The sequence below is a fragment of the Euleptes europaea genome, chromosome 20 (genome assembly GCF_029931775.1).
Source record: "Euleptes europaea isolate rEulEur1 chromosome 20, rEulEur1.hap1, whole genome shotgun sequence".
Classification (NCBI taxonomy): Eukaryota; Metazoa; Chordata; class Lepidosauria; order Squamata; family Sphaerodactylidae; genus Euleptes; species Euleptes europaea.
Window position 1 is genome coordinate 22915945 of NC_079331.1, and position 13350 is coordinate 22929294.

The following is a 13350-nucleotide window of genomic DNA, read 5'->3' on the forward strand; positions in this document are numbered from 1 at the left end:
TTTCAAGGAGCAGGAGTTTGATTTGAGCTTGGAGAATGCTGGTGCATAGATTCCAAACAGGAAAATGTGGGTCCAGCGAGCAACGAACTTCAGGTAAAACTCCCATGCAGAAATGACCGAGGGATCCACTTTGTGGCTCCCCTGGTCACCTGCTGGATGGCTGGAGAGTTTTCCATCATTTTCCAAACCATTTCCTGACTCAGAAAGATAAGAGGGGGAGAGAGTCAGGCGGAGCGGCCTATCGACAAGAGAATGGCCCACCCTGTCGTCTCTTCCTGTCCTTAACAGCAGACATTAAAAATTATATTTGCAAGATGTCCCCCTGATACTGCCACTGGATTTCGGGTTGGGAAGTTCAACCTCCCAGATGTGCTCAGTAACCTGTCGAATCCGCCTTTCTCCCCCCTAGGGATCCTGAATCTAATTGAAAGGGGTCTGATCCCACGTGCTGCCAGGATTACTCTAGAGAAGCCTCTCGTTCTACCCAAGCCTGCTCCTCTCCATGAACTTCACACCAAGCACAAGAAACGAGGTGCAGGTAGGGACAGAGAGATGTGGGTGATGCAAACATGAAAACCTTTCACCGTCACCTGGTCGCCTTTGTTGGTATCTCTATTTTGGTAATGGTTGTGGCGATGTCTGAGCACCCACCTAAACATTATGTCTGCCACAAGTCAAGTCGAGGTTCCCCCACCCCTTTTTCCAGACTGACGTGACTTCGGGAAACTAACGTTCCTAAGCATTTTGGGGTCCCATTCACTTGGGAGTCCGGCATGGTGGGGGGAGCTTCAATTTCCCCCTCCACACACTGCAGGCTGAAGCTTACCATAACCAAAGAGCCTTTGATGGCCAAGGTCAATACCACCACCAAATTGGGCCCTGGAGTGCTTGGAAAACATTAGTTCGCCGAAGTCATGTCTGAATGCAGATCCTCGACTCGTGGCAAACATAATGTCTAGTTTGGCTGTGAGGGCAGATAGATCCAGCGAAGATCGATCAGTGTCCTCAAGTAGCTTGCTAGAACTGTATCTCCCTCTGCCTGTCTGCCTTAGAGACGTGGGGGTTGGCCGATGCTCCCAGCCACTGCCTTTGCAGACAGCGGGGCTACCAGCCACTTCCGTCTGCCACACCTCAACTTCCCAGCATCCCATGGTGCTCTCCAGCATCTGGCTTTAATTGCTATACCCGTCTTGCCTCGCCCTGTGAGCCAGCATGGTGTAGTGGTTAGAGCAACAGGCTGTGGTCTGGGAGACTCAGGTTTGAATCTCCACTCTGCCTCGGAAGCTCTCTAGGTGACCTTGGTCAGTCACATGCTCTCAGCCTAACCTAGAAGAAGAGTTGGTTTTTATACCCCGCTTTTCTCTACCTTTAAGGAGTCTCAAAGTGGCTTACAATCACCTCCCCCTCCCCGCAAGAGACACTTTGTGAGGCAGGTGGGGCTGAGAAAGGTCGGAGACAATTGTGACTGGCCCAAGGTCACCCAGCAGGCTTCATATGGAGGAGTGGGAAATCGAACCGGGTTCTCCAGATTAGTCTGCCGCTCTTAACCACTACGCCATGCTGGCTTTCAAACCTAGACTTGGATTGTTGTGAGGGTAAAATGGAGGAGAGGAGAACTATGTTGTAAACTGCTTAGGGTTCCCCTCAGGGAGAGAAAAGCAGGGCACGGATATCAAAATAAATAAATATTTTTAGCAGAGGATGCCATAGCAGCGCCGTCCTGCTCATGTCAAAACTGTCCTCTAAGGGCCGGTGAGAGTTGTACCATGAAGAGAACCAGCCGTTGCCCTTTGGAAATCTGGCGTCCATTTTGAATGGATTTTTAAAAAATCCTGTCTTTTGTTCTCCTAGATGGAAGCATGGAGAGCAAGAAGACGGAGCCGCACCTGAGCCCTCCCTGCAGCCACCTGAGCAAGGGCAGCAAAGGCACCAAGGGCAGCATCGCCCCGCCCCCCTCCTGCATCTCCATGGTGTCCCTCAAGAAACTCCAGCTCATCCCAGCCATCCAGAAGCGGGAGGTTCAACCTGTCTGCCTGCCCAAGGTATCACGGCGTTCCTAGGAACCCAGCTGCTGAAGTGTTTCCGTTCGAAAGAGTTTCCATTTAGACATTAGGAAGAACTTTCTAACAGTTAGAGCGGTACCTCAGTGGAACAGACTTCCTTGGGGGGTGGTGAGCTCTCCTTCCCTGGAGGTTTTTAAGCAGAGGCTAGATGGCCATCTGTCAGCAATGCTGGTTCTATGACCTTGGGCAGATTATGAGAGGGAGGGCATCTTGGGCATCTTCAGGGCATGGAGTAGGGGTCACTGGGGGTCTGAGGGCGAGGTAGTTGTGAATGTCCTGCATTGTGCAGGGGGTTGGACTAGATGACCCAGGTGGTCCCTTCCAATTCTATGATTCTATGAATGGTTTTCCTCCCGTTCACAGTGGATGTTGCTTCGACCTTCTGCATCGAGCCCCATAGCGCCGCATTTCAGGTCAGGGGACTTAGGCCTTCTGCATGTCAAGCAGATGCTCTACCACTGAGCCACGGCCCCTCCCTCATGCCTTCCTTGGCATTTGCCTTAGATGGATCTGCTCCCAGGGGTAGGTCCCTTTCCAGAGTCCTTTAGCCGCCGCATCTGTACTTCTGGCTTAGCCCCTGAGACACCTGTCCTCCTCCCTCCCTATGTCCCTACAGGTCTCCCATTTCCCCCAGCCCCCTCACTGGCCACCCTGCTTCTAGACTTTCTGCCAACGCCAGGAAACTGACCCTTTGCCCCTCCCTTCCTCCAACGAATGCCTTTTAACTACTTAGTCCCTGCTGCATCTACTTTCCAGAATTTGGCAGTAGAATTTGATCTTCTGATTCACAAAGGAAACATAGACGACAAGGCTTCTGATCTCGTTGCATTTAAACAGTACTGCTGCTTATTCTGGGGAAGCGCCCTTTCTTTCTTGGATCGGGTTGGCAATCTTCTGAAAGATTACGCCGTGCCTTTGGCTATCATCAAGGGGATGAAGGTGATGGAGCTCCTCCCGGATTTCGAATTTCACCAGAGGCCAACCAGGGAGGAACTCCTTTCTGTGATCAAGAACAGAGTAACAGTCCAGAAGCTTTTAAACCGACCCGGCCAGCGGTACAAAGGTCAGAACGGCGTCAAAGTGGCGGCCACCAAGATCCAGGCCACGTGGCGGTGTTACAAACTCAGGAAAGCCTATGTCAGTTTCCGGCAGAGGCAGTGGGCCTCCGGCGTGATTGCCATTTCGTGGCTGGTGCGCCTGCAAATGTGCCGAGTGCGAAAGTCCCTGCAGGAATCGCGGCAGAAGCATCTGGAGAACTTCTGCATCCGGGCCAAGGTGGGCCGCAGTGCTGGCTGTTCTGGGTGGAATCCTTTTCGAAACGCTCCTGCTTGATAATAAAATGTTTCTCTTTTCTTTGCCTTTTAAATTATGCATACATCTGAGCATCGTACTTCATTCTTCCCCAGATGTACAGACTTTTTGTGGCTACAGGTTTGTTTTTTCCCCTCCTTCCCCATGAAATTGGAATTTTTTTCTTTTTTGCCTTCACTTGGGCCATCCTTTTGTCAGAAAAATAGTCAGTGTAAAAGAGGCTGTGAATGAGATGTTGCAGCAAACCTGGGGTTGGCTCCAACGATGCAGTTCCTTGCCAAGTTCTTCCCTATTTTCCCTGTAATGTGTGACATGACATTGTGACAAGGCCGGTGTCAGCATACCTGTGGGAGGGGCAGCTGCCAGACCTGGGGTTTCTGGCGGGGGCCGGTCCCACTGGCTTCTTGCCTGTGTGCCCTTCCCCCATCTGTTTAGAGCTCCACCCACACTCCCTGCCGCATTTACTGCCGAGTGTCACTGCCTAGAGGAAGGGTGTGTCGGTGTTGCAGTGCAGTGGTGCTTGTGTCAATGACGCGCCATTGAAGAAAGGGTGTGTGGGAGGGCTCAGGGGAAGAGGAAGGCGGCTGGGTAGGAAGAAGAAGAGTTGGCATTTATATGCCAACTTTCTCTACCACTTAAGGGAGAATCAAACTGGCTTACAATCACTTTCCCTTCCCCTCCCCACAACAGACACCCTGTGAGGTAGGTGGGGCTGAGAGAGCTCTAAGAGACCTGTGAGTAGCCCAAGGTCACCCAGCTGGCTTCGTGTGTAGGAGTGGGGAAACCAACCCAGTTCACCAGATTAGTGTCTGCCGCTCATGTGGAGGAGTGGGGAATCAAACCCGGTTCTCCAGATCAGAGTCCACTGCTCCAAACCACTGCTCTTAACCACTACACCACACTGGCTCTTAAGGAAGAATCAAACCAGCTTACAATCACCTTCCCCTCCCCACAACAGACACCCTGTGAGGCAGGTGGGGCCGAGAGAGCTTTGAGAGAGCTGTGACTAGCCCAAGGTCACCCAGCTGGCTTCATGCGTAGGAGTGGGGAAACAAGTCCAGTTCACCAGATTAGCCTCCGGTGCTTATGTGGAGGAGTGGGGAATAAAACCCGGTTCTCCAGATCAGATTCCACCGCTCCAAACCACCGCTCTTAACCACTACACCACTCTGGCCAGCGGGCGGGAGCTGGAGGTGGGCAGAGGAGGGGAAGGGGTCCCTGGGTACTCTTTGCTCAGGACCCCTCAAAACCAGGAACCTGCCCTGCGTTGCTATGCCATGTTTTTACCTGCTCTCCCTGTGGACACAGTCCAGAGCTCCCCTTTTTGGTGGCTACATTGTGTAAGCCTTCACCTGTGGCTCCACCCGAATCTCCCTTGTTGGCCTCTCTGTTCATTCCTCCCCCCCTCCTTACACCATTAGTGTGCGCTTGATTTGTTGTAGAGGGGGGAAGAAATCAGTTGTCTCTGTGGCGGTCCCTACTTTGTCAGAAAGTACTTAAGTTTGCAGACAGGCTTTTAATTAGAGCTCACCATTTCATTTATGTTTGCTTTCTTTCTCTCTCTCTCTCCCTTTTTTTTTTCATTCATATTCTGTTAATTAAGTGATCAGCCTCTAATCTTCCCCTGCCAGTAGCTTCATGTAGCCATCTAATTAAATTAATTGGGGAAGATGTTTTAAGTATGTGATTAAATCAATTAATATAATTTATGCCTGGCTTAACTGTACAGTGGGAAAAGGGAGGGTGCGGTGGGGGGAGAACAGTGGAAGTTTGACTGGCTGGTATCTGTAGCAGTTTCACCCACCCCCACCCCCGTCACTGATCAATGCCTCTCCTTGATTTCCAGCATCTGGCCGCCAACTGGAATCGCATCAGGACCTCTACAAGGACCGTTATCCATATCCCATCATTAGGTAGAGCGCTTTTTTGTCTCTGGATCCATCAGCAACCTCTATTACCCACCGCATTATGACTCCTTGATTGAGTTCAAGGAAGGCCCTTGTTTTATTCAAATTGGTCTCGGCAGGAAAATGTTGTCGACATGATGCGAGTAATAACGCAGGGCCTTCGCTCGAAACGGCGTTTAATTTGGGGATTAAGCAAATAAAGTCATTATGTAGAGGCCGCTATTCAGCCGAGAGGTGATTTGCTGTAATTCGCTTTCATCTGTATGAAATGAACTAAAAAGTTGTATTTCTCTCTCCCCCCCCTCCTTTTTTTCCTTCCTTCTCTCCCTCCCCTCGAAATAACACATAATGTTTCCAGTCTTCTTTAATGACGGGGGGGGGGAGGGGGATATGGGCTTGCGTGCTTTGTTGCTATTGCGCCAATAAGCAGGACGTTGTTTGCACCCTGTTTTTAATCAAATGTGCAGTCAAAATGATAAGCTGCATTCTCTGAAATTATTTAGTTCTAATTACGAGCAGATGGGATGTTTTATTTGCACCTTGGGCGCCTGAGCAAAAGGAAATGCTGTGTGCACAAGAATAATTAAGAAGTTGAATAGTGGGGGTTTTTTGCGCTTAAATAATCTGCAGTTTCATGTTAATTAGCACTAATGTAATTATTTAATTACATTTATGAATTGGGGGGCTTACAAGTCGCTTTCCTGCAAAGTGGAGAGAGGAAGCTTAGGTATTTTGTCCCCACCTTGAAGAACAGCACTGCCATTTCTAGGAAATGGTGGAAACTCCTTGAAAACATAAGCCGTGGTCCCAGATTCAAAATCAAAAGGATTTCGTAAAGCAATGTTGGTTTTATTCTAAATAGCGAAAACTGCAGGAGGTTCGAGGCACCTATCTTTCATGTATCCGTCTTTGCTCTTGTGATTTATAAGCATGAAAGGTTTGCCTAGCAAGACCTTGACCTACGGAAGTCCCACCACCATGAATGTGCAAATGCACATCCCTGTGCATGTGCTGCTTCTAAGAGCAGCATTTGCAAATCTATTGCTTTTATTTATACAATATTTTTTCAAATCTCACGTGAATTGTTTTTCTTGCTTCCATCATGCAGTAGAGAGCTTCTATTTCCATTTGATGTATTTTTTAAAAAAATCTAATACTTTTAACCCTCACAAAAACAGAGTAGGACAGAAAAGCAGACATTTTTTAGATCTGTAAAATCAACCATCCTTTTAAAAGTCCTTTCTAATCCTTTGATGTGATAAAAACAGACAAATATCTTTCAGGAAATGTAATGCATTATCATTCAGTTTACCCCTTTACTTCCTCTTACTTCTGCCAAAATATACGCATTTTAAAATTTATTCTTATGTATTTATTTAAAGCCTTCATGTGCCACCTCTCTAGAGACCTACACTGTTGTTGTTGTTTTTGCAAATTATGCAAATACATTGAAGATGTGTTTTAAAGACATGTTTTATTGACCACTTTTTTTTTAGATCTTGGCTAGAGAAATAAAATAAGGGAGTTATTCCAAAGAGGGTCTTTGAGTTATACCACATTTGTAAAGCAAAGTTTTAATTGGACTAATAATTGGCATTGAATTCAGTGGGGCTGAATCCCGAATAGGTGTGTTTTGGATTGCTGCCTAATGCACAGCTTTTACCTTCTTACAATATTTTTTGGCTGTGCTTTCTCATTTTTCTGATTGCTTGCAGTAAATTTATAAAATAACTGACAAAAGTCCACTTACTCGCTTTAAAAAGACCTCAAAACCAAGATGCCAACCAGGCCAATACTAAATGAGTGTTGTGTTTACTTAAATTGTTTTCATTTTTTACCTTTAGGGGAGCAAACTCAATCTGTGAACTGTAATCCTAAACAGAGTTACTGGAGATCAGGTCCCATCAGTTCACATACACACATTTAAGATCCGTTTTAGAGGGTAGCTGTTTTGGTCTGCAGTAGAACAGCTAGATCCGAGTCCAGTAGCACCTTTGAGACCAACAAGATTTTCAGAGTATAAGCTTTCAATAGTCAAAGCTCCCTTTCACTCTTGAACGCTTATACCCCGAAAAACCTGTTGGTTTCGAAGGTGCTACTGGACTCTGATCTACATGTTTAAGATCAGGTTGTCAGGTTCTCTGTGGCAACAAATGTTTCAGTGAAAGCAGTCTTACCTCTGTACTAGCATGCTGCATTGCTGAGATGTTATTCTGGAGGCTTCAGGTATTTTAGATTGGCATGCAAGCAGATTTTGCATTTCATCCTATATAAAGGTAGACCTAAACCAGGGCATCTGTATCTTTTTATCACCTATTACTGTTCTGGCATTGTTGCCCTCTGAGGATAATTTATCCGTACAGTTTTAAAACTGGATTTGTTAAGTGGTAATAAAAAATAAAAGCACACTAGATGTTTTTCATCGATAAGTGCTGATGCTGGAAATGGTGTTGCCTAATTCCAGATTATCAAAAAATTAAACAAGAAGGACCCAAAACACCTTAAAGGAATACAACCTATATTGTCAACGAATCCAAGACTGACAGTGAAAATTGTCTAATATTTGCTGACTATGTTGTAATGTATTTTCAGATTATCAGCACATATTTGGTATTTTTTCGCAGTCAGTCTTGGATTAATTGATAATATCTATTATATTCCTTTCAGGTTTTGGGAGTCCTTCTTGTTTCATTTTTAAATAATTAGGTTTCCTTTCCTCCTCTCTGTTTCTTTTTTCTGTCTAACTTAATTCCAGAGCGTCAACAAGTAGAATCTTAAATGTGAACATAGGTTTTCCCCAGTTTAGGGGATACTACCCATTTTCTGGAGCCAGACTAATTGGAGAGATGCCTTTGCTTTAAAAAATCTCTATTAAAATTCTGTGTGTGTAATTATAGTGTGTTTTACTAATACTAATAATTAGTTGAAGGACATTTTAAATTAGTTGAGGAGGTGGTTAATTTTTCTCCAGCCGTACTTCATAGTCAACTGACCAGGATGGCAGAACTCAAAGGAGCCGAAATGTTGGGGTGGGGGGCTTGTGAAAAATGGACTTTTTTCTGGTCAAAGCTACATTTCATTTGCAGTAATACTGATGAGCAAGCATGTAGCTTGTAGTTATTTCAGAAGGATACTTTATGGTTTTGACATTGTTTTGCTGCTTGTTTCGTTTCTAAATGAGGTGTCACTTTCCTTGGAAATCTGGGTCTTTGCTTTATCTGCTGCCCTGACTCTTTTTCTACTCTTTTTCTTACCACTAGGGACTCTTCCAATTACACAAGACTATTTTTAAGCTGATTAAGTACAGGCATTAATGGACTACAGTTTTCCCAGTTAAGACATATCCTCCCCTTTCTTGATTTAGTGTATGCATTTTTAAAAAATAATAATAATACTTGGCTTGGTAATTGCAACGAGACATTCTGGTGTACAATTGGCAGGTCATTTGGGTCAGGAAAGGGGTTCTTGCTAATCAGAAAGCTGGGCTATTTTGGTATTTGTCTGGAAACTGCATATTTTGTATGTGCTTAGGGAAGTGGTCCCGCTCCCCTTCTCCTGTGTAAAGAGGCTTTTGCTTGGTTTCTCTGCACTGACTGGATTTGTCTGGAGAGCCGCTGCCTGTCTGAGTAGACAGTACTAACTTTGATGGACCAGTAGAAGGTTTGATTCAGTAGAAGGCAGCTTCATGTTTCATGTTTCATCTTCAAGTCTGAGTGACATGTCTCCTCCAAAGGGTCCCCCACCTCACCCCCATTCTTCTCACTCACAAGGCCAGCCTGAGAGTTGGGGAGCAGTTAAAATGCTTAGGGCTGTTTAGCTTAGAAAGAAGGTGGTTAAGGGGAGACGTGATAGAGGTCTATAAAATTATGCACGGTATGGAGAGAGTGGACAGGGAGAAGCTTTTCTCCCTCTCTCATAATACTAGAACACGGGGTCATCTGCTGAAGCTGGAAGGGGAGAGATTCAAAACAGATAAAAGGAAGTATTTCTTCACACAATGCATAGTTAAATTGTGGAACTCCCTGCCCCAGGAAGTGGCGATGGCCGCCAACTTGGAAGGCTTTAAGAGGGGAGTGGACATGTTCATGGAAGTTAGGGCTATCCATGGCTACCAGTCAAAATGAATGCTAGTCATGATGCATCCCTATTCTCTCTAATATCAGAGGCACATGCCTATTATATTAGGCACTATGGATCACAGGCAGGACAATGCTGCTGCAGTCGTCTTGCTTGTGGGTTTCCTAGAGGCACCTGGTTGGCCACTGTATGAACAGACTGCTGGACTTGATGGGCCTGGGTCTGATCCAGCAGGGCTTTTCTTATGTTCTTATGCTTTCAGCTCAAGGCCACCAGCTGTACATGGCACTGCGCCTGATCCAGGCCATTTAGAGTGCTGTTCTCAAAGTAGGAAAACATCAGCAGAGTTTGTTCCCACCCCCCAGGATCTAATAACTGGGGAGTAGAAAGAACTCTTCCCTGCCATCCCCACCCACAGAAGCAGCCTTTCACTTTCCTTGTGGTTTGTATGTTTCTTTGTCCATAGGAATCGCTGGTTCTGTTTTACAAAACTTTCTCCTTCCTCTGTCAGGTTGTTGTGCCTTGCTCCATTCCTTTCTGATCTTTAAGGCCAGGGCTGGTTCAAAGTTTTGATGGGCCTGGGCAAAGAGTTCTCAGGGGGCCCTCCTTTCCTACACTGCCCGCAACAGGACCCCTGCTAACACTTCCCTTCCTGCCCTCACCCACATTCCCCTCCACCTGCCCATGTATCCTTCCCTGCTTGCTCATGACCCCTCCAACAGACAGCCACCTGCATGCCTGTTTCCAAAGGGCACAGGTGTGGGGCTGGGAGTGCCATCATCTGCACACCCTGTCAGTGCTGGGCAGCCCAGGTTGCCAAGGGGCACCTGAGGTAGAGTTCTTGCAAGCAAGCGAGCAAGGGAAGGGCATGTAGGCAAGTGGCAGAGGCAGTGTGCGAGCGGGAGCCCATGGCAGGGGCTCCTGCCAGAAGCTCTGGGCCCTGGCAGATGCCCCTCTTCAGGGCATCTTGACCCCGGCCCTGTTTAAGACCACCTGGTCTGGTCATACAGGCGGCCCTCTTAAGCGTCTTCATGTGGGGAGATGCCCCTGCCCCTCCCATGGATCCCCCGCCCCAGGGAAATGTGTAGGAGTGAAACATCCCAGGGCAGGGCAGAGTTTGGTACAGGGGAGGGGATTCAAGTCATGGGGCTTAGATCTGATGGCATTCTGACCTGGTCCTCTTCTGTGTTCATGAAATGGCAACTACAGGCTCAGAGGCAGCCGACCTCTGTCACCATCTTCCACTGTTCATAAGCATTCCAAAAGCATCTTTCTGGTCACTGTTGTACAACATAACAAGGGAATTCACCTGTTGTTATAATTAAAGTATCAGTGTTCAACCTAAATTATAAATAATTCTGTAGCCCCACCCCTTCCAAAAGCCAGATCTACAGTGGTTTGCCTAAAATGCCTCCTACTGCTGCTGTTCTAATGGCCAGATGAATACATGAAGTTGCCTTAAACTGTATCAGACCTTTGGTCCATCAAGGCCAGTATTGTCCACTCAGACTGGCAGCAGCTCTCCAGGGTCTCAGGCTAAAGGTCTTTCACATCACCTCCTGCCAGATCCTTTAACTAGAGATGCTGAGGATTGAACTTGAGAACTTCTGCATGCCAAGCAGATGCACAGCCACTGAGCCACGGCCCCTCCTTCATGCAAGTTTTCTCAGCAATAGCATTTCTATTGGTATGTCAGCTCCATTTTCCGAGATTCTGGGGGCGTTAGTCATATGCAATTATATAGAAAATGCATCACTTTAATCTTGTTAACAAGCCATTTAAGAACACACATCACACCTGCTGTTATTAAGTGGCACGTGCTATCGATTCCATGACAACTGTTCCTGCTGCCGATTGATCTTGTGAGCTTTTAATTTTTCTTCCCCCCTTTTTTTTTTACATCAGAATAATTTTTAGGTAGGCACCCTTGGAATCAGTGAAACTTTAAAATCCATTCAGATGAGAACGGCCCCAAAGGTGCTGTACAGAGACCTTTCTGGAGTGGCCCAAGTAATCTGTTTGAAATAATTATTTATGCCTTTGCAGCTCACAGATCCCATTTATACACATCCCGTCTTTTAAAATATCCACCAAGCAACGCTCACTGGGGAAACCTATTCACAGTTTTAGTGAATGGAGACTGCCTTGTCAAAATCACACATGAATACACATGAATACATGAAGCTGCCTTATACTGAATCAGACCCCTGCCTTATACTGAATCAGACCCATCAAAGTCATTATTGTCTACTCAGACTGGCAGCGGCTCTCCAGGGTCTCAGGCAGGAGTCTTTCACATCACCTACTTGCCTAGTCCCTTTTATTGGAGATGACGGGGATTGAACTTGGGACCTTCTGCATGCCAACTAGATGCTCTACCACTGAGCCACGGCCCCTCCTCTATCCTTCATGGATTGGGTACAATGTCACTGCAGTTGTAAATTACACACACTTTCCGTTGAAGAGATGTGTGCATTGCATTCGAAATTTCAAATCATTGTGTTTAAAAGGAAATCGTCTTCTCATTGCAAGCTTCCCAGTTGGGATGTGGTTCACATTTTGCTGCTGCTGCTGCTTGCGTCATTTGTTTTCCTTTTAAAAAACACATTTGTATTTCCTTACAAATTGTAATCCTTACGGAATACAAATATTCCTTACGGAATACAAATTCTTTGAGGATATACAGTCCTCTTTAACAAGCTGTCTAGTCATATTTGGGTATGGTATTACTCATTCAATAATAATGAAAAATTTCTAGTGCTGGTCGCGGCGTTTCTTTATGTAGAACCACATTTCTTACCTGACATCCTGTTGGAGAAGCAGTAGGAAACAATTAAACAAAAATTAGGAGTGCTGTATTTGAACTTGCGGATCCCACATTTCACCTGCGTCTGCACGATATCACTGGGAGATTTGGCTGGTGGGAACTTCAGTGCTAAAAAAAAGAGAGCTACTGATTAGGTTTCTGCTTTTTTTCAAAAAGTCTTTAGATTTCTGCTCTCCCTGTTTAATGTAAATATATTTTGCTGTCGTTCACGCAGGGTGGGGTGGGGAGGAGGTTTGTCAGCCCAGTTCACAACGTGCATTTTGTCACATTTCAGTTGTACTCAAAGCATGGTGCAAGTGTGCGGTTTTGTGAACATGGCTCTGCTTTCCTTCCTTTTGTAATGATTGTGCGAATTAATTTGAGTTGATCATGGGCTACATTTGAGTGAAAAAGTTGTGCCGTTTTCAGATTTTTGGGGAGTAATGGAAGTGTGTTGGACAACTTTTGTAGCAAATGTTAGTTTACAGCGTGGTGTAGTGGTTAAAAGCGGTGCACTCTAATCTGGAGAACTGGGCCTGATTCCCCACTCCTCCACATGAGCAGTGGACTCTGGTGAACCAGGTTCGATTCCTCACTCCTCCAAATGAAGCCTGCTGGGTGACCTTGGGCTAGTCACAGTTCTCTCTGAACTCTCTCAGCCCCGTTGACCTCACAAGGTGTCTGATGTGGGGAGGGGAAGGGAAGGTGAGTGTAAGCCGGGTTGAGACTCCTTAAAGGTAGAGAAAAGCGGGGTATAAAAACCAGCTCTTCTTCTTCAGTATGTTACAGAAGAACCTTAAGAGTTCAGTCTGTAGGATCAGAATAGAACAGAATAGATAAAGATTGTGAGCATATGTTGGATTTAAAGTTTTTGCTTTTATTCACCCCAAAATAGAGGGCGAGAGCAGGCCAAAAATATTAAACATTAAAAATATTGAACAAATGTAAAACATTATTAGCCACAACCCAGCTAAAATTAATTCTATTAATTTCACTGGGAAAGGGAAGCACCTGCCTGCCTGTCCTGTTGAAGTCTGTGGGGCATTTTTCACGGTAGATTTTGCTTCTCTTTTGCCACGGACCAAAAAAACCCTGATTTAAATGTTTTTTTCATGGCCGCGATTTATCCCCGTCAATCTCGATGTAGTTTTGTTTTTTCATGGGAACAAAGCACGCTGTATTTGAC

At 45.9% G+C, this 13350-nt stretch overlaps 1 protein-coding gene across 1 annotated transcript in view; it reads left to right on the plus strand.

Annotated features, from left to right (window-relative positions):
* IQCH (IQ motif containing H) overlaps positions 1-13350 on the plus strand; it is a 132079-nt gene that overhangs the window by 40913 nt on the left and 77816 nt on the right. The window contains exons 7-10 of the mRNA XM_056865756.1: positions 410-538; positions 1852-2052; positions 2797-3338; positions 5221-5287. Coding sequence (XP_056721734.1) covers positions 410-538; positions 1852-2052; positions 2797-3338; positions 5221-5287 — 939 coding nt within the window. The remainder of the gene's footprint in view (positions 1-409; positions 539-1851; positions 2053-2796; positions 3339-5220; positions 5288-13350) is intronic.